Source organism: Hemicordylus capensis, chromosome 2, assembly GCF_027244095.1.
Source record: "Hemicordylus capensis ecotype Gifberg chromosome 2, rHemCap1.1.pri, whole genome shotgun sequence".
NCBI lineage: Eukaryota > Metazoa > Chordata > Lepidosauria > Squamata > Cordylidae > Hemicordylus > Hemicordylus capensis.
The window spans coordinates 48659421-48680310 of NC_069658.1; the positions used below are offsets into that span (position 1 = coordinate 48659421).

The 20890-nt window shown below is 46.4% G+C and overlaps 1 protein-coding gene across 3 annotated transcripts in view; it reads left to right on the forward strand.

The window, feature by feature from the left end:
• Nucleotides 1-20890, forward strand: part of CERT1 (ceramide transporter 1) — a 112284-nt gene that overhangs the window by 83417 nt on the left and 7977 nt on the right. For all 3 annotated transcript variants that reach the window (XM_053291195.1, XM_053291196.1, XM_053291197.1), the window contains 5 exons: nt 2339-2434; nt 6830-6962; nt 8751-8821; nt 20358-20486; nt 20761-20890. In XM_053291195.1, coding sequence (XP_053147170.1) covers nt 2339-2434; nt 6830-6962; nt 8751-8821; nt 20358-20486; nt 20761-20890 — 559 coding nt within the window. The remainder of the gene's footprint in view (nt 1-2338; nt 2435-6829; nt 6963-8750; nt 8822-20357; nt 20487-20760) is intronic.

Genomic DNA, 20890 nt, shown 5'->3' on the forward strand with positions numbered 1-20890 from the left:
ACCGAATCATTTGCACCTGGCCCTGCTTTAGAAGCTGCCTTATCCCCACTTAGCTCCATGCAGAGTGATCTGTGCACACATCACTGCAGAGGGCCCTTGAAAGGAAGCAAAGCTGTGGGAGGCTCCAGCTCCTTGCATGGCTTCCACAGCATCACTGGGGCATCCCACAGCTTTACTACCCTTTCAGGGCCCCATCTGGTGCTGTGCACAGACCACTCTGCATTAGACATAAGCAGGGGAAAGGCTCCCTCCACAAGGGCAAGTGATTAAGCTTCAATGCTTTGAGGCTGAATTGTTTTACAGACCTAGTATTTGGCACACAGATTGTTGAGGCCCTACTTGCTTTCTGGGGATGGAGAAAGAAAATAACTTCCCAGATCTTATGGATGTTCAGATATTTGAAAGCATGTGAACAATACCTGCTGAAGATAGGTTAGAAGCCAGACCAGAGATTAAGAGGCCTGGCTTCAGTGCCCTGCTTAGCTCCTTGCCTCTCCACTTCACTAACAAAGCAAAATAAATGTATGCAAAATCATACAAAAATGGTGATGAAAACTTGTAGCTGTTTGTTTGTTTAAACATAGCCCTGGCTAGGGACTTTGCATCTCTATCAAACAGTACTTCACTAGTAATAATAAGCAGTTCCATAGAGCTTTGAAACATCAGTCATTACTTGTTCTGCTGCTCTGTGCTGACTGTTTAGAGAAATGTCCCTTATGCCCTTTGGGTGTCACACACGCATATGGAGACCACAAGACTCATGTATGTTTAATTTGTGAAAGTTATACAGTGTGTATAAATCATGTAATTGGATAATGTTTTCTGCATACTTGTTAATCACTGCTCTCTAATCATTGTGTTTCTAAGATGATTATTGTGACTTTAAAATGTGTGAATTCAAGTGGTGGTTGATATAATAACCTTTTATAAATGTGTAACTCATCTAGACTGAAGAAATAATGTTGGCTGATTGTTGTTTAAAAATGTATATACCATTTGTCAACAAAAAAATTTCACAGAGTGGATTGCATAGCAAAAAAATTATTCCCTGTCCCAAAGGGGTTCACAGTTGTTTTGTAAAAGCAGGGGTGGGGTAGGGAGCAAATAACCACTGGGAAAGTCACGTTATGGTGACTTGCCTCCCTTGCCCTTGCCTTGCTAAATTTAAAAGCACCACTTAGCAATAGCAATAGCAATAGCACTTACATTTATATACCGCTTTATAGCCGGAGCTCTCTAAGTGTTTTACAATGATTTAGCATATTGCCCCCAACATTCTGGGTACTCATTTTACCGACCTCGGAAGGATGGAAGGCTGAGTCAACCTTGAGCCCCTGGTCAGGATCGAACTTGTAACCTTCTGGTTACAGGGCGGCAGTTTTACCACTGCGCCACCAGGGGCTCTTCTTAAAAGGTGTCTCTTTCCCCAGCTAGTTGGTAATGATGATAGAAGGCAAGCTGGTAGCAGCATTCGCTCATGGAAAATAGGCTACAAATAGTTATTATCTACGAGTAATTTTAAGCCCGTTAGATTAACGGGCGCTAGTAGACCGCCCCCGCCAACGGGCCCAGTCCTTCCGCCGCGGCCCCCACCGCCAGCAGGCCCAGTCTCCCTGGCGTGGCGGCTGCCGCCATCAGGCCCAGTCTCCTTGCCGTGGCGGCCGCCGCCATCGGGGCCAGTCACCCTGCCGCGGCCACCGCCGCCTCGCCCGCACTCTCCTCCCTGCGTTGGCAGCAGCCGCTTCTCCTCGGCCCGCCACTTCTCCTCCTCCCGGCCCCAACATGGCCGCCGTGTCTCTGCGGCTGTATCTTTCTCGGACAGAACGGCCGAGAAAGACATGGGCAGGGAGACACGGGATTACACCATGGCTCTTTATTATAGAGGATACCAATCTAATAGGCAACATATTATGATGCACCCATATCTTTCTCAATACACTATTTGAAAAACAAAGATGTGTATAAAAATCATTAATGGTACTTATTCGTATGTAATGTTGCATTACAGAATATTTTCATTATTGATTGGTTAATTTCTGCCAGATTTGAACATATCATGGTTCTTAGAAGAAGAAAACAACCAGTGTTTTTCCAGAAAAGCTTTGACACATGGTGCTTGGTAGAAGAACTCTCTGTCTAAATCCTATGTGGATTCTGCTTGCTTGTTTAGCTCCAGAATTGCCTTAGCCCACATCTGTTTCTTTCAGAAGTTTTGCTGTAAAGTATCTTGGTTTCCTTCACAAAAATGTGTACGGTGACTGGCTTTTGTTTCCAGAAGAGGTGGTGGAGAGACTTTCATAAATATGTGGCTTTTTTTCCTTGTTCTTTTATTTGGAAGGTGGAAGAGATGGTGCACAACCACATGACTTACTCATTACAAGATGTGGGGGGTGATGCCAATTGGCAGCTGGTGGTTGAAGAAGGTGAAATGAAGGTAAGTAAAATATTTTAACTCTTCATATCTTAGAAAGATATAAGTTAATCTTAGTCCCATCGTGCATTTTGAACCTGCAAACAAACTGCATATGAACTGGATGCTCCTCCAAGTGACTTTATTGCAAGCTTAGTCTTTCAAGTAATAAGTCCAAACACAGCACGCAACATGTGTGCTGTTTGCTCCTTCTGCTGCTTTCTGCCTGCTCCTTGCTTCCCCTGTGGGACTGCTGCCAGCTATCCCTGCTGAACATCTGTGGGGAGTGAGTGAAGGCCTGGGGCCAGGGTTGAGTGACTCAGCAGTTCCTGGTACCACCTGCCCAGCTCTGGGCCTTTTGTAGGAATGCTGTCTGTGGCACTGGGCCCGCTACTGAAGGGGCAATACCAAAGAGGGTTCCCCTTTAGGGGAGCTACTTCGGGGGATAATGAGGGCAAGGGCCAGGCAGCCTTGCCCTGGACTCTTTGTAAGTGTGATAGTGGTGGGTATTTTAATTCAGCTTCTGTTTTAAATCCTGGGTGAGTTTAGTTTTAATGTCCCTTGGTTTGTTTGGAGATGGGGAGGCATGGGTCATATTTGCAGATTATGGGGTGGCTATTTCAGTGGTGGTGAGGGAACAGAAGAAATAACATGGCAGGTCAGCAGGCCATTGCAGGGGAAGGGAAATCAGAAACTTAACTGCTCTTTCCCCTTCTGGCTCTTTGACCTTGCAGAGCAGTGCCAACCATCCACAGAGCCTCACCTTGCTCCTTTGCCATGCCAGGTCGGTCCAGAATAAACCAAAAGCCATCCATGATCTGATTTCTGGATGAAGGGGCCGACCTCATATGTATCACAGAGACTTGATTCGGGGAGGTTGGTGGCCTGGTCTGGTCCCAGCTTCTCCCTCCAGGGTACTCTGTTGAGGAGCAGGGGAGGTGGAGTGGCTGTCGGTGCCCAGAGGAATCCCTAACTGAGCTGATGGACTTGGTCTTAGGCCCAGCATTGGGGTCTCCTAGGCTTGTGGTGCTGTGGGACTTTAATGTCCACTTTGGGACCAATTTGCCCAGGGCATCTCAAGAGTTCATAGCAACCATGATAACTATGGTCCTATCCCAAGTGGTCTCGGAACCAATGCACATTGCTGGTCACACACTTGATCTGGTCTTTCACTCTCATCAAGGTGGTGTTCCATGGGTGGGGACTCCTGGTTTCCCCATTGTCATGGTCAGACCACCAACTGGTTAAGGTTGGACTCATGATCATATCTCACCTCCGCAGGGGCGAAAGGCTCATTAGAATTGTCCGCCCGACAAGGTGATTGGATCTAATAGGATGCCGAGAAGCCTGGGGCGGATTTAGTGTTGGCTCTGCTGGTGAACCTGTTGACGCCCTGGTGGAGAATTGGAACAGCCAGCTCACCAGGGCAGTGGACACAATTGCTCCTAAGTGTCCGACCCACTTTGAAACTGGCCTCTTGGTGTACAGAAGAACTACGGGGACTGAAGCGGCAAGGTAGATGACTAGAGCACAAGTGGAGAAAGACTCCATTCGAATCCGACAGATTATTACATAGAGCGCATTTTTATTTATTTATTTATATTTATTTAACACATTTGTTTACCACCCAAAACACAAGTCTCTGGGCGGCTTACAAAGTCTTTGGGTGGTTTGAAGATCTGTGTTCAGGTATCGGGTGAATTTGTTCAAGGTTGTGAGGGGGCTAGTGCATGCCCCTTCCCCCTTGGATCAATACTTGGAAACAATAATTACGTGCTGCAGTGTTTTTAATGAGTTTTTTGTGGACAAAATCTCTCGTATTTGGGCCGACTTAGATTCAAACTCCACAATTGTTACAGTGTCTTATGTCGAGGTGTCCAGCAACTCCTCTTATGTGGTGACCCTGGATCGGTTTCAGTTTGTGACTCCTGACGATGTGGACAAGTTGCTTTGAATGGTGCGACCTACCTCCTGCCCTCTTGATTCTTGCCTGACATGGCTAATACTATGAGGTTGGGAGGCTGTTGTAAAGGGCCTAGTCACGATTATAAATACATCTCTGAGGGAGGGCAGGATGCCTCCTTGTCTCAAGGAGGCAATTATTAGACCACTTCTGAAGAAGCCTACCTTGGATCCATCAGAGATAAGCAACTACAGCCATCTTCCATGGCTAGGAAAGGTGATTGAGAGGGTGAGGGGCCTCCCGGCTCCAGGCAGTCTTGGAGGAAATTGATTATCTAGACCCATTTCAAACTGGCTTTCGGGTGGATTATGGGGTGGAGACTGCCTTGGTCGGCCTGATGGATGGTCTCCAATTGGAAATTGACAGAGGGAGTGAGACTCTGTTAGTCCTTTTGGATCTCTCGGCAGCCTTAGATACAGTTGACCATAGCATCCTTCTGGAACATCTGAGGGGATTGTGGGTGAGAGGCACTGCCTTGCAGTGGTTCCCCTCCTACCTCATGGGCAGATTCCAGATGGTATGTCTTGGAGACTGTTCTTCAAAATCTGAACTTTCATATGGTGTCCCTCAGGGCCCCATATTGTATCCAATGTTGTTTAACATCTACATTAAACTGCTGGGAAAGATAATCAGGAGATCTGGTGCAGGGTGTTATCAGTATGCAGGATATTATCAGTACCCAAATCTATTTCTCCATGTCAACCTCATCGGGAGAGGGCATAACCTCCCTAAATGCCTGCCTGGAGGTGGTGATGGGCTGGATGAGGGAGACTGAATCCAGTTAAGACAGAGGTACTTATTGTGTGGGGTCGGAACTCGGGAGATTATTTTGATCTGCCAGTTATAGATGGGTCACACTCCCCCAGAAGGAACAGGTATGAAGCCTGGGGATGCTTCTGGATCCAAACCTCTCCTTGGTGTCCCAGGTTAAGGCGGTGACCAGAGGTGTTTTCTATCTTCAGCTGATACACCAGCTGAGTCCGTTTCTTGACATGAACAACTTCAGAACAGTGGTACATATGCTGGTAACATCTAGACTAGACTTGTGCAATGCACTCTATATGGGGCTGCCTTTGTACGTAGTCTAGAAATTGCAGTTGGTACAGAATGTGGCAGCCAAGTTGGTCTCTGGGTCATCTCGAAGAGACCATATTAGTATTACTCCTGTGTTGAAAGAGCTGCACTGGCTGCCATTCGTTTCTGGGCAAAATACAGAGAACATCTTTTTCACCATGAACCCCATCGCCTGTTGAGATCTTCTGGAGAGGTACATCTACCGTTGCCTCCGGCTCGTCTGGTGGCTACTCGGGGACGGGCCTTCTCCGTTGCTGTCCCTATGCTTTTGGAATGTGCTCCCTGTTGAAATAAGAGCCTCCCCATCTCTGGCAACTTTTAAAAAGTCACAGAAGACATATTTGTTCACCCAGGCTTTTAATTATTAGATTTATAGTTTTAGTTCTTTTCATGTTGGGTTTTAAATGCTTTTAATAGTAATGATTTTAATGTTTATATATGATTTTAATTTTAAATTTCCAAGAGATGCAAGTTTTGGGTGGTATAGAAATAGAAACATGTTTAATACTAATTATACTATGAGAGCTAGCACGGTATAGTGGTTAGAGTGCTGGACTAGGACTGGGGAGACCCGAGTTCAAATCCCCATTCAGCCATGATACTAGGTGGGTGACTCTGGGCCAGTCACTTCTCTCTCAGCCTAACCTACTTCACAGGGTTGTTGTGAGGAGAAACTCAAGTATGTAGTACACCGCTCAGGGCTGCTTGGTGGAAGAGCGTGATATAAATGTAATAATAATAATACTAATAACATCCCTCCACTGGTTTTTGCTGGTGTCTACCTTTCTTTTTTGTTTTAGGTTGTTAACCCTTCTGGGACAGGGGGACATCTTTATTTAGTTTTATTTTACTGTGTAAACCGCTTTCAGAACTTCTGTTGAAAAGTGGTGTATAACTATTCATAATGGTAGTAGTCTTCTTTTGGGGGGAAGCCAGTCTACTTACCACCATTTTTCAGAGTTCTTTCTTAGAATTATTTGTCCCCATATGCATTATTAAACTCCCTTTATGCCTAACCAAATATTACCAGCCATTTATATGTTCTGATATACATATTGCTGTTCTGTTGATAACGACACTGAAACAAGAGTAGCTGAACAGGGTCCAAGTATGGCTACCAACTGATTCTATAGCAGGATTGGCATTTGAACACAGACCTCCCACTGATTCTACTGACTGCTTCAAATTATTATTTGATTTGAATGTTTGAAGAGGTGATACTGCACTGTTTCCCTCACACTTAAATAGTTCAAAATCTTACTCGGGATTACTCTTATAACTACCAATTCAATTTCATTTAAAATAGATCCTAAAGCAATGTTGCATTTAAGGTGAAGCAAAGCAAATTTTCTCAAGCATTATTGTTGTTGTTTTGCTTAAAGGTGTACAGGAGAGAAGTGGAAGAAAATGGCATTGTTCTAGATCCTTTGAAGGCCACACATGCAGTCAAAGGAGTGACAGGACATGAGGTCTGCCACTACTTCTGGAATGTTGATGTTCGTAATGACTGGGAAAGTAAGTAATCCCTCTGTTCAAAAATCATAAGTAGCCATGTTGATCTGGATAGTGATCCATTGACAGTCATCAAAATGGGTTCTTCACCTGTACAGCCACTTCGGGGTAAATTCATTAGCTCCTGTAACCACCATCTGTGCGTGGCGCCCATAATTATCATCTAACATTTGATCTGGTAATGATCCGTTGACATTCATAAAACCCACCCATCCATCCCCACTGCAGAGTGCAAGCAAAAACAAACCAAAAATATTGGTGGCCAGCAAGAAAATGAGGTCAAGACATTGGCGACCAATAAGAAACTGAGGGAAATGGCACCAAACCGCTGAAAAAAACAAGCACCAATGGTGGTTACAGGCACCATGAGGAGCTAATGAATTTATCCTGAAGTAGTCTGCGCAGGCGCAGAACACATTTTTATGAATGTCAGAGGATCACTACCAGGTCACATGTTACAGGTAAACAACCAGTTTATCCACTAGGGAAAACAAATTAAAAAACCCACTAGAGTTATAACTTTAATTAAAACTAAGTAAGTGAGCAAGCTCAGAGTTCTACAGAACTCTTTTTCAGGCTGAATGGTAAATGAAACACTGGCAAGGGGAAGAAAGCTGGGCATGCTCAGTTTCCCCCCTCTTGCTTTACTTGGCACTAGCCAACCCGCACAGAGCATCTGTGCACTCTTTGGGGCCGGCTGTTACCCCCCTCCTTCCTGCCCCACTCTCCCTCCCCCTCCCACCCTTCTGCCCCACTCTCCCTCCCCCTCCCACCCTTCTGCCCCATACTCTTGTCCCTCTTCCCCTCCCTCCCCACTCTCTTTCCCCCTCCCCCAGTCTCTCCTGCCCTCCCTCCCCCCTGCCCGTCTCCTATCCTCCCTCGCCCTCGCCCTCTCCCCTTAACCCACTCTCTCTTGTCCGCCCTCCCCCTCCCCCTGCTCCTCTCTCCTGCCCTTCCCCTCTCCCCCCGCCCTACTCTCTTGCCCTCCCCCACTCTCTTGCCTTCCCTCCTGACCCACGCTCTCTTACCCTGCCCCCTTCCCTCCTCCCCATTTTACTCTTCTTAGCGGGCGGCCAAAAAGGGCCCCGCTGCCGCTCCTTCTCCCAGGCAGCGAACAGGGAAGTCCCGCCGCCCGGTTCCCTCCCACCTCAACCTCCCATGGGCACCTGGCCTCAGCGGCCGGTCCCATCACCGCCTGGCCGAGAGCCGCCTCCACAGCCTGGCCCGCCACCCGGCCGAGTGCTACCTTTGCGGACGGGCCCGCCGCGCCAAGTGCCGCCTCTGCAGCCCGCTGCCACCACTTGCCAGCCTCTGTGGCCGGCCTCTTCGGGGCCGGCTACCTCTCCCCCTACCCCCACCTTCTGCCCCAGGCTGCCGGGCCGAGTGCCACCTTCACAGCTGGGCCCACCACCTCGCCTCGCTTCGCCTCCACGGCCGAGCCGGACTCATCGCCGTGGCCTGGCCCGCCGCCAGCCAATTCTCCTGGGTGCACCAGCCAATCTGGCGCCTCCGCTGCCCAGCCAATCAGCCTGCGTGCCGGGACACAAATTTGAAGGTATACCCAGGAGAAATAAATAGATAGATTCTGCCTGAAGAATTCTGTATAACTCGGAGCTTGCACACGCCTTACTTGGTCCTAATAAAAGTTATAACTCTACAGGGACTGCCGTCTCTGTCTGTGTCTGTCTGTGTCTGTGTGTGTGTGTGTGTGTGTGTGTGTGTGTGTGTGTGTGTGTGTGTTGACTATTTGAAAAGCTTTTGTCTAATTGATTTATCTTTTTTCCTTTTTAGCAACCATTGAAAACTTCCATGTTGTAGAAACTTTAGCTGATAATGCAATCATAATCTACCAGACACATAAGGTAACACTTCACAACTTTTTATGATGTTGTTTGTCCTTAAGACTTCAAGCTAGCATACATTAGGGATGTGCATGGATCTGGTTCTGTGCACTCATGGGAGGGTGGGGGTTTATTTAATGGGCAGGCGAGGCACTGCCTATTTGCCAGCCCCCACCTCGCTGCTTTTCCCCTGCAAGCGCTCTCACAAAAAGCAGGCGTGCAGGGCTCTGCAAAAAGTGCGCACAAGCAATTCGGCCATTTCCATCACAACACTGACCAGGGCTGCAGGGAGGCACACTGCAGCCCTGCGTGTCTGCCTTTTGCGAGGGGACTGGCGGGGGGAAAGCAGCAGGGCGGGGGCTGGCAGGTGGGCAATGCCTCCCCTGCCCTTTAAAGACCCGCTGCCCCGTGCTTGCGTGCCCGCACACCCTCTGAACCGGCTCAAATGTCAGTTGACGAAACCAGTTCAGTTCTCCCAGAATGGAGTGCCAAATGGTTCCGTGCACATCCCTACCATTAAAGATAGAAAGCCTCATAACTATATAGCTTATTTATTTATATTTATAAAGGCTCTATTTATTTATTTATAAATAAAATATGTATATATTTATAAAGGCTCTGGGTGGTGCACAACAAATCAAAATGCTAGCAATCACTTAAAACAATCATCTTAAAACAATATAAAAACAATTTAAAACCATTTAAAAACAGTTTAAAACTTTTAAGAACAATTTTTAAAAACCTTGGAAGGCCAGACCAAACAAGTTTCATTAATATCTTCTGAAGTGGTTAGGCCTATTAAACATTGCCTAACTCTAGGCAGCAGGCCAGATCAGATAGTGAAGAAAAATGCCCATTATTATTAAGAATTTGCTAAGGACAGCAGAGCTGTTTTCTTAACCTTGCTCTCCAATTTTTCTATTCCTTTGGTATTCATATCTTGTATCCACTTTTTTGAAAAGTGGGTGCAACACCTTCAGTAACGGTGTAACAATTCTGGGCATTACTGTGTAACCAGAGTTGTTGAATACTATTATTAAAGGTTGCACCCATTTCTGAAAAGGCAGATAGAACTACATGAATAATGAAGAGTAATAAAAATAATTGGTAACTTGCTAGCTAAAAAAATACCTTCCCACATAGTCTGTGGCGCTATTGGAGTAGTTCTGGGCAACCATGGTGAACTATCCACAGTGGGAAATTGGTCACAGTCCTGTCTTGAGAGTGTACCTTCAAGGACTATTCACTATATTCCTATAAAAGCTGGCTACTCTGTTCGGCAATAATTCAAGTATTTGTTAAATATCTCTGCATCCACATGATTGGTCCCTAATCAATGCGGCCTGAAAACAAGTTAAATCTATCTTGAAATAAATTATAACAAAAGATTTATTGAAACGCTCACAGTATTAGTTTGAATTCAATTTCTCTTTTATTATGGTGTTGCTTCTACCAAGTACACTTAATTGGAAAGATTAATTGCTGGAGGAAATAAGTGTGTCTTAGTCAGTGAGTATGATGGTGTTCTGACTAGTGAATTTGTCAGTTGACCCCAAGCTACTAGTTCTGTTCCCACAGATCTTGAACACAAGTTTGCTAAGCCTTTTAAAATCAAACATTTGTTGATGCATATGATTTGGATGTACACTAAATTCTAGAACCATACTTTGATAGACAATGCCAAGAGGAATGCTTTTGATTCTTCGACTAGAAGGGCAGAAGTTGATCTGCTCGGGAGGTAGTGCACTGCAGCTCTTGAGTGGTTCTCAGTGTAGTTCTGATGGTCATTACATTTTTATTTTATTACATTTATATCCTACCCTTCCTCCAAAAAGCTTGGGATTCTCTTGCCTTTCAGCTGTCTTTTATATTTCATATGGATAAGATGGTAATTCAGGAAAAGGACAGAAGTTCATGTGTGATTTTGCAGTCTACAGGCATTAGTGCTGATACCTTTGTTCTGACTTGTGCCCCAGAAGTTAAATAGCATAAGCAGGATGCTAGGTGAGCACTAAAGTTTGGCCTAAATGGAAGAGGGTCCTGTTCTTGTCCAATTCAAAGGAGCATGTTAAAGAGCAATATGCCACTCCTTTCCTCTGTCAATGACTGAGAGAAAGAGTGGTATTTCACTCTTTAAAATTTCATTCTTTGAATTACTGGCTCAGGAATTCACAGACAAGGGATATCTTTAATTTAAAAACAAAACACTGAATCATTGAAAATCACTGAAAAAAACATCCTGCTCTTCATCCAGGGAACTGAGGCTCAGTTTTAGCCTCACAGCAGGTCTTGGGAATATGTTGGGGTTAGAGATTGTGACTTGTTCAGTACCCAAATGAGCTTCATGGCTTAGTGGAGATCTGAACCTGGTTTCTCATATACATACAAAACATGCTAACTGTAGCATATTACTCCATTGGGTAATAAGCAGAGTGCTTTATGCTGTTTAGTAAATAAGCTGTTTAATGCTGTTTCTGTATTATTGATTGCATGGTTCTTACATTATTACCCTATTAAAGCATTTTTAGTTTGTCAGTTCTGTGAGTTTGTGTCAATTAAATGTGCATATCAAAAACAATACTTGGATGAAAAGGCATTTTAATCTGGATTGTAATCTGTTGCATTCATAAGAGTGGGTTCTGCACTTGCGTGGGACGAATCAGGCAGAATTTGTTAGCTCCTTGATGCACCTAGCTCTGCCCCTTTCACGTGGTGCGCTTCCATTGGTTTTGGTGGTTAGGTGTTTCTCTCCTCAGTTACTTTCTGATCATTGTGTTGGCACCTCACCTTCGTGGATCCTCAGAGAACATTTCCTGATGGGAAAAGAAGATAAAATTGCTGTTAAAATCCTTTCTGACTCGAACTGGATTCAACTGTGATCACAGACTCAGTCATGTTTCACAGGGTGGATAACTTGGCTAGGACCCCCAGACCGTTATTGACCACAGCTCATTTATTCCTACACTTAAGTATCCGTCTTATTATACTTGATGAAGAAAAAATCATTTAAGTGGTGTCTGCACTGTAAGGCAAAACTTCCTTCGGCAGACGACCACAACTTGTGTTTGCTGTGTTTAGGCGAATAACATAATACTTCAACATGTAAAATTTGCCTAACATTTCCTCACCAAACGAGAAAAAATAGAGCACTCCGCTTGCGGGTGGCATTGTACAAAGATGTGCTGCAACTCACCACACCGATGCCTACATCTCCAGCTGAGATGCCCATGCCTACGACATCAAGCACGGCTTCAGTGGTGGTGCTGAGGACTGCGAAAAGGCAGTCTAAATCCTCAACATCAGAGGGGACAACCTCAACGACAGAAGCACAGTTCAAGAAGCTTAATCCTCCGTTGGAATACACACATCAGAAATGACAGATACAAAAATAAGGACTCTAATCCTGAACAAGTTCCAACCCCAAAGAATCAAGTAAACACAACCCCGAATGTGTTTACTTGATTCTGCTGAAAGCATACCTTCGGCGGCAACAACATTCCATGGCTTCATTCGCCAAGGGCTGGATGATGATGATGAAATCGATGGACTGATGATTCCGAAGACACCAAGGACTTCCCTACCCAGGGCTCAGTCTTCAACTATCCCTTCAACATCTGCATTCCAGCCTCCCAGGAGTGCCAGTACATATGCCAAACATACTGGTACCTGCTACACAAGGCAATGTATCGCATCCCTGGAAGTCTCCAAGGGATTTCTCAATTACTCAAAGCCTTATACAGACAGGTGGATGGAGTGATGCTCCACAAGCACACCAACAGTCCCTGGGACTTCCGTATGATTACTATGAGTATAAATTATGGAAGGTTGGTTGCTGGATGTCTACTATGATGGTGCCAATGGCAACACAAGTTGTGCCTCCTAGAATCGAAGCTGCTACATGCCCACATGGAAAAGCAATGCATGCTGCAGTGTGTACCTCTATGGCCACACAAACAGTAGAGTTGTGGAACCAACCTCTGGTCCACAGTCCACTGATGCAGATAACTACAAAATACAACTACGCAAACTCAAGACGCACAGCTAGCTACAAGCATACGACCACTGTGTCAGTGCAAACTCAAACTGCACAAGCAGTTGTGCAGAATACCAGCACTACAACTACACAAACTCAAACTACACAGAAAGAGAAAGTGTCCACTGCTTCACAACCGAAAACAGCGGTTCTTACAGACGACTATGACTCTGATTCATCCACAACCAGCTCAGATTTTTCAGTATACCCTACTGATCCGCCAATAAAGATTGTTCCGGTAACAAATATATCACCTAATGAGGAGATGCATTCATACTATCATCAGATTGGTGAAATGGTGACAGCTCTAGGCCTAGAGCTGAAGAAACAGACTCAGGACCTGGGTGATCCTGTGTATAACTTCAAATACTGTATCAACAACTCAGCTTGTTTTCTTGCCCATGCTCCCGGTGATTTCCCCAATGGCAAAGTCAGCATGGGAAGTAATTCAAACTTCAACTCCTACCTCAAAGCGGCTGGAAAACCTGTACAGGATCCAAGAAGAGGACAACAACTATCTAATGAAACATCCAACTTGCTATTAATTGATTGTGCTTCTTCATCAAGGACAGGTAGAAGACACATAACACCAGGTGATAAGGAAAGCTGCAAACTGGATGTTATGGGACAAAATATGTATTCCACTGCATGCCTTTCTCTAAAGATAGCTAACTACTTGTTTTGCCAAGTACTCACACTCCCTTTTCACTTGTAAGGAACAGGTGAATCTTTCACCAGAAGAATTTTTGCAAAAATTCAATGACATCCATGCAAAGGTTACCTTGTTGACCAGACAGCAATTTTATTTTATTTATTTATTTATTTTTGCATTTTTATACCGCCTTTCGTTAAAATATAGCCCCAAGGCGGTTTACAAAAGTTAAAAACATACAATAAAAACACAATAAAAACAACATGCTTAGAGTATAAAAACATATAAAAACAAGCATAAAACAATACAACAAATAAAAACACCCAGAAGCAGCAGTAAAAACGATTATGTAAAAGCCTGGGTAAAAAGCCAAGTCTTTACAAGCTTTCTAAAAGCCATGATGGAGTCCGAGGAACGAATGGCCACTGGGAGAGCATTCCAGAGTCTGGGGGCAGCAACAGAGAAGGGCCTGTCCCGAGTGCACGACAGCCGGGCCTCTCTCATTGTCGGCACCCGGAGCAGGGCCCCCTCAGATGTCCTCGTCAAGCGGGCAGCAACCCTTGGGAGCAGGCGGTCCGTCAAATACCCCGGGCCCAAACCGTTTAGGGCTTTAAAGGTCAAAACCAGCACCTTGAATTGGACCCGGAAACGAACCGGCAGCCAGTGCAGCTCTTTCAAAATGGGGGTGATATGTTCCCAACGGGCAGCTCTGGATAAAACCCTCGCTGCCGCATTTTGCACTAGCTGCAGTTTCCGGATATTCTTCAAGGGCAGCCCCACGTAGAGCGCGTTACAGTAATCCAGCCGTGACGTGACTAAGGCGTGGGTAACCGTGGCCAGATCTGCCTTCTCGAGAAAGGGACGCAGCTGGCGCACCAGCCGAAGCCGTGCAAAGGCACCCCTGGCCACCGCCTCCACCTGAGCTTCCAAAAGCAGAGCCGGGTCCAGTAGTACCCCCAAGCTGCGTACTTGCTCCTTCAAGGGGAGTGCAACCCCATCCAGAACTGGTAAAATCTCCTCATCCCGATTGGCTCTCCTACTGACCAACAGTACCTCCGTCTTATCCGGATTCAATTTCAGTTTGTTAGCCCACATCCAACCCATCACGGCCTCCAGCCCCCGATTCAGGACATCCACCGCCTCCCTAGGATCAGATGACAAGGAGAGATAGAGCTGAGTGTCATCCGCATATTGCTGACAACTCAGTCCAAAACCCCGGATGACCTCTCCCAGCGGCTTCATGTAGATGTTAAACAGCATGGGGGACAAGACGGAACCCTGCGGGACCCCACAGGCCAACGGCCACGGGGCCGAGCAGTAGTCCCCCAGCACCACCTTCTGGACCCTCCCCTCAAGAAAGGACCGGAACCACTGCAACGCAGTGCCTCCGATTCCCATACTTGAGAGGCAGCCCAGAAGGATACCATGGTCGATGGTATCGAACGCCGCCGAGAGGTCCAGCAGAACCAACAGGGACGCACTCCCCCTGTCTAGTTCCCGGCGTAGGTCATCCACTAGAGCGACCAAGGCAGTCTCAGTCCCATACCCGGGGTGGAAGCCAGATTGAAAAGGGTCCAGATAATCCGTATCATCCAAGACCCTCTGCAGCTGGGACGCCACCACACGCTCTATCACCTTGCCCAAAAAGGGAAGGTTAGACACAGGTCTATAGCTGTCCAGGCTGGAGGGATCAAGGGAGGGCTTTTTTAATAGAGGTCTTACCACCGCCTCCTTAAGGCACGATGGCATCCTGTCCTCCCTTAATGAAGCATTAACGATCACCTCCAGCCATCTGCCTGTCCCCTCCCTGGCAGCTTTTATTAGCCATGAAGGGCAAGGGTCAAGAGCGCACGAAGTCGCCCGCACACTGCCCAGGATCTTGTCCACATCCTCAGGCCGCACCAACTGAAAAGAATCCAACACAACGGGACCAGATGGTACCAAAGGCACGTCTGCCGGAACTGCCAAAACTCTGGAGTCCAGGTCAGCACGGATGCAAGCGACTTTATCTGCAAAGTGACAGGCAAACCGATCACAAAGAGCTGTAGATGGCTCTTCCCCCATTGTCCGGGGGGATGTGTGGAGCAATGTTTTCACCACACGAAACAGCTCTGTTTGCCTGCACTGAGCAGACGCAATGGAGGCGGAGAAAAAACGTTTCTTCGCCACCCCCACCGCCACGGCGTAGTCCCTAAAATGGGTTCTAGCCCGTGTTCGATCGGATTCGTGACGACTCTTCCTCCAGCGTCGCTCCAGCCGTCGTCCGAGTTGCTTCATCGCCCTAAGCTCCGAGGAAAACCAAGGAGCGGAACGGGCTCCACCAAGCCGGAGAGGGCGCTTGGGGGCAACCGTGTCAACAGCCCGGGCCATCTCTCCATTCCAGAGAGCAACCAAGGCGTCGACAGGGTCACCAGCTCTGGACACTGGAAACTCCCCGAGGGCTGTCTGAAATCCAAACGGATCCATAAGCCTCCGGGGGCGGACCATCTTAATCGGCCCACCACCCCTGCAGAGGGCAGGCGGAGCAGTCAAACTAAACCCCACCAGGTGATGATCTGTCCATGACAAGGGAGTGATCTCAAATTTTCCCACCTCCAGATCATTTATTTCCCGGTCGGCAAAAACCAGATCCAGAGTGTGTCCCGCCACGTGGGTAGGGCCCGATACCAATTGAGACAGGCCCATGGTTGCCATGGAGGCCATGAAATCCTGAGCCGCCCCCACTAGGGGGGCCTCAGCGTGGACATTGAGATCCCCCAAAACAATAAGCCTGGGGGAACCCAAGGCCACCTCCGAGACCACCCCCGCCAGCTCAGGTAGGGAGACTGAAGTGCAGCGGGGTGGTCGGTACACCAACAGAATCCCCAGCCTATCTCGGAGGCCCACCCTCAAGGACAAACACTCGAAATTCTGAGATTGCCTGACCGGGCACCTGGAAACGGGGAGGGTCTCTCGAAAGATGACTGCAACACCTCCTCCCCGACCCTCGAGGCAGGGCTGCTGCACGATCTGGAAACCTGGAGGACAAAGCTGAGAGAGACCGACCCCGCCCAGTGCATCCAACCAGGTCTCCGTCACACATACCAGGTCAGCACGCTCATCCACAATCAGATCGTGGATGAGAGATGTTTTTGCGTTAACTGACCTGGCATTCAGCAGCAGCACCCTAATCCTCGAAGGAGTGATCTCAGAGCTCCCTAGGGTCAGAGGGTTGGGAGAAGGGCCGGAAAAAGGAACAGGCCTCAATTGCCTGGACCGTTTTCCCCTGTAACGGCCTGCCCAACTCCCACCGCCATACCTCCCTCTGCCCACTACCTGTGATATTGCTGCCCCCACTCCAATTGAGTAATGCTAAGCATTTGGCGGAGACTGAAATGCAATCGCTTGCTACTGCTATAACTTTGCGGAGACACGCTTGGTTACAGTCAGCAACGTTGCAGCAAGATATGAAGGAAACGATTGAAAACCTGCCATTTGATGGTAAGTGTTTGTTTTGTAAAACCACAGATTCAACAATGGAGTTGTTTTTTAAAAAAATCAAAATATATGGTAAAGACGTTCACAGCACCATCACGGTCACATCCAAGTACCACGCATACAACAGGAGGCAGGGAACTTTCAAAGTGAGAGGAAGGAATATTGGAAGCCATGCCAGCACTTCAATAGGAGACCATACAACCAGAAAGCCAAGACAGGACAAGGTCCATGCACAAAGGCTATGGAAACAAATAAGCAGCACCTTTGATTGCAGTGTCAGTCCACTTACACATCTTGTCTCTGCAGTGATTCCATCCAGACTGCAAGATGATTCTATCTTAGCCACTTCCATCATTAAGCTGGCAAGTCATCCCTTTTCATGGCACAATAACATAGGATCGCTGGCTACTTCACATAGTTCAGACGGGATACGCGATCGGGTTCCAGACTCTGCCACCATTCACCAGCGATTCCATCGTTGGAGGAAGAGGTCAAGACACTCTTAGACAAGGAGGTGATTTTGCCAGTTGGAAGGGCTTCTGCTCCCGCTATTTCCAAATACCCAAGTGGGACAGAGGTATATGACCAATTACAGATTTGTGGTGGTTAAATCTTCACATAGATGTGCACAAATTGCACATAACGTTGCAAGGCATCCTTTCTCTCCTTCATGGGGAGGAATGGCTTGAACGTTGGATCTGAAAGATGCATGTCTCTACATTGGAATCCAGGACAGTTACAGGAACTACCTCAGATTCACATTGGGGAGCAAGGTGTACCAATACAATGTACTCCCGTTTTGTACTAGCAACAGCACCGTATTTGCCAAGTGTATGGCAGTTATAGTGGCTTATCTGCATTTGCAAGGGGTGACGTTATTCCCCTTCTTGGATGACTGGCTCCTGGTGGGAAGAGAAAGAAATAAGTTAGCTTTGAATATATTGATGGTACTCCACTTTCTCAAGGATCTGGGCATCCAGGTAAGCTGGGGCAAGTCGCATCTCTCAGAGCCTTGGGGACACATTGTGGAGAACGGCAGGCACAGAGGCAGTGGTCCCTGCAACACTGTCAACTACACATACATTATTTAGAGCTACTGGCAGTCTTCCATGCCTTGAAGTCATTTCAGCCGTTGTTGACAGGCAAGGTGGTCCAAATACAGCTGGGCAATACTACCTCTATAGCATACATAAATCACCAGGATGGAACAGTGTCTCACTTGCTGTGCCAGCTGAATCTGAAGATATGGAACTGGAGCATAGCTCAATAGATAACTTTGTTGGCAATACACATAAAGGGTGCAGACAACACGATAGCGGATCTCCTGAGCAGAACTCAGTTCCACCAAAAGCACCACAAGTGGGAGCTCAATCTGACATACCTCAGAACACTTTTCAGAGTGTGGGAAACTCGGGTTTTGGATCTGTTTGCAACATCAAAGGACAAAAAATGAAGAAGGTATAGCTCAAGAGCGGGTGTTGGCCACAACTCGGGGGAAGATGCTTTCCAACTCGGCTGGAGTTGGGGGTTTCTTTACATATCTCCGCCTTACCCACTACTGAACAGTCGTGGCGAAACTGCTGCAGGAATCTGTAAGATGTACCTTGATTGCTCCATGGTGGCCAAGGCAACCATGGTTTTTACAGGTACTCAGACTGTCCAGAGGCTGCCACTGATACAAGACGGGGGAAAGGTACTACACTCCGATTTGAAGATGCTGAATCTCACAGCCTGGAAGATCGGCTTCTAAACAAGATACTTTTGAATGACAGAAATTCAACCAGAAGAAATTATGAGTGCAAGTGGAAAAGATCCAGTGCTCGGAAAAAAGACTCCATGCTCGGAAACATGACTTTAAACCGTAAGCAGCTTTTATCAGACAAGTATTACTGTATCTCACAGACTTGAAGAAACAAGGCTTGGCAAATGTCTCTATCAAAGTACATCTTGTTGTAGACTGGGATGGGGAAACAGTTGGATGGGATGGGTCAACAGTTTTCTCCCATCTGAAGGCAAACCACTTTATGAAGGGGATAAATAACTTATACCCCCCTGTTCACAAACCAGTCGAGTAGTGGAGCTTGTCTCTGGTGTTGGCAAATGGACTGAATGTCCATTTGAGCCAGTGTTAAAGACACAATCAAAACAGGTTGCGTAGAAGACAGCCTTTCTCTTGGCGATCACTACAGCACATAGGGTGAGTGAACTCAGTGCTTTGTGTATTGATGCGCTGTCCACAAAATTCCACCAGGACAAGGTGGTGCGCTAGACCCTGAATTCACACCAAAGGTTGTCGGACTTTCACTTAAACAATGACATTGTGTTACCTACCTTCTTTAGAAATCCAGAAACAGCCTTGGAAAGTTCTCTACATTCTCTGGATGTTCGCAGGGTGGTACTATATCGCCTACAGATGACAAAGCCCTACAGAAAAACAAAATGTATGTTTGTGGGGTACAAAAGCAAGAGGAAGGGCTTCCCAATCTGGAGGCAGAGACTGACACACTGGGTAGTGGAGTTAATCTAATTTACATATAAGTACCAGAAGATGGATCTTCCCAAGGTCATCGGGGCTCATTCTACCAGAGCATACACAGCATCAGCTGCAAACATGGCTGGCATTGATCTAAAGGACATTTGCATAGTCGCTAATTGGTCATCTGAACACACCTTTGTAAAGCACTATGCTTTAGATCTTCGCTCTGCAGTGTGCTGAAGAGGATCTTAGCTAAGCATACTACACCCACCACCAGATTGACAGTTCGTTAGTCACTCTTATGTACAGATAAACAGGTTGCTTACCTGTAACAGGTGATCTGGAAGTGGTCCGTTGCATTCATAATAACTTCCTGCTGGCTCTGCTGCAGTATGCAAATGTGTGGTATTAAGTTTTTAAAAACCAAGACTTACCTTGCAAGGTGGCAAATGATGAAAATAGATGGTCCTCAAAGAACTGAAGAGAGAAGCGCCTAACCACCAAAACGAACAGAAATGCACCACATGCAAGGGGCAGAGCTAGGTGCATCAAGGAGCGCAGCGGATCACTTCCAGATTACCTGTTACAGGTAAACAACCTGTTCTTCTTGGTTTTTTAGATGACATAAATGTTAGAGCACACCATCTTAGAGGTATTCCCTTGTTAAAAAGAAAAGGGAAATGCCTCTCTTCAGGTGGCACCACTTACCTAGGGTTTTTTTAAAAAGTTCTCGTATTAAAAATAATCTTTCAAAAATCTGCAAGGCTACTCTGTTCCAGTCTCAGCCTTCTGTCTGCAATATGGGAATAATACTGACCTTCCTTACAGGGTGGTTGTATGGCTTAAAATAAATATATGTATGTGAATCATTTTGAACACCACTATATAAATGCAGATTTTTCTTCTTCTCTCCCTGTAGAGAGTATGGCCTGCTTCTCAACGTGATGTGCTGTATTTGTCTGCTATCAGAAAAATACCAGCATTTAATGAAAATGACACTGAAACATGGATTGTCTGCAACTTCTCTGTGGAGCATGATAGTGCTCCTGTAAGTAAGTTTTTTCTGGTCCTCTTTAACAGTGTAACCAGACTTCTCTCCAGACTGCCAGAGCAAAATGCTTTTCACATATGCTATGTAAACCAAGCAAAGGGAAGCTGTGATTAAAGCTGCTGTCAGCAGAAAAAGTTCAGGATATGTGCCAGAAAAGGTTCAGGATATGTGCCACACTGAAGTGTGGGTTGAAGGACAGCAAGTGCTGAAATGTGTCATTTTAATCAGTATTACCAACATCATAATCTTAATGCTTCTTGTTTCTTGACAGTTGAACAATCGATGTGTTCGTGCCAAAATAAATGTTGCTATGATATGTCAGACGTTGGTAAGCCCACCAGAGGGGAACAAGGAGATAAGCAGAGACAATATTCTATGCAAGATTACATATGTAGCTAATG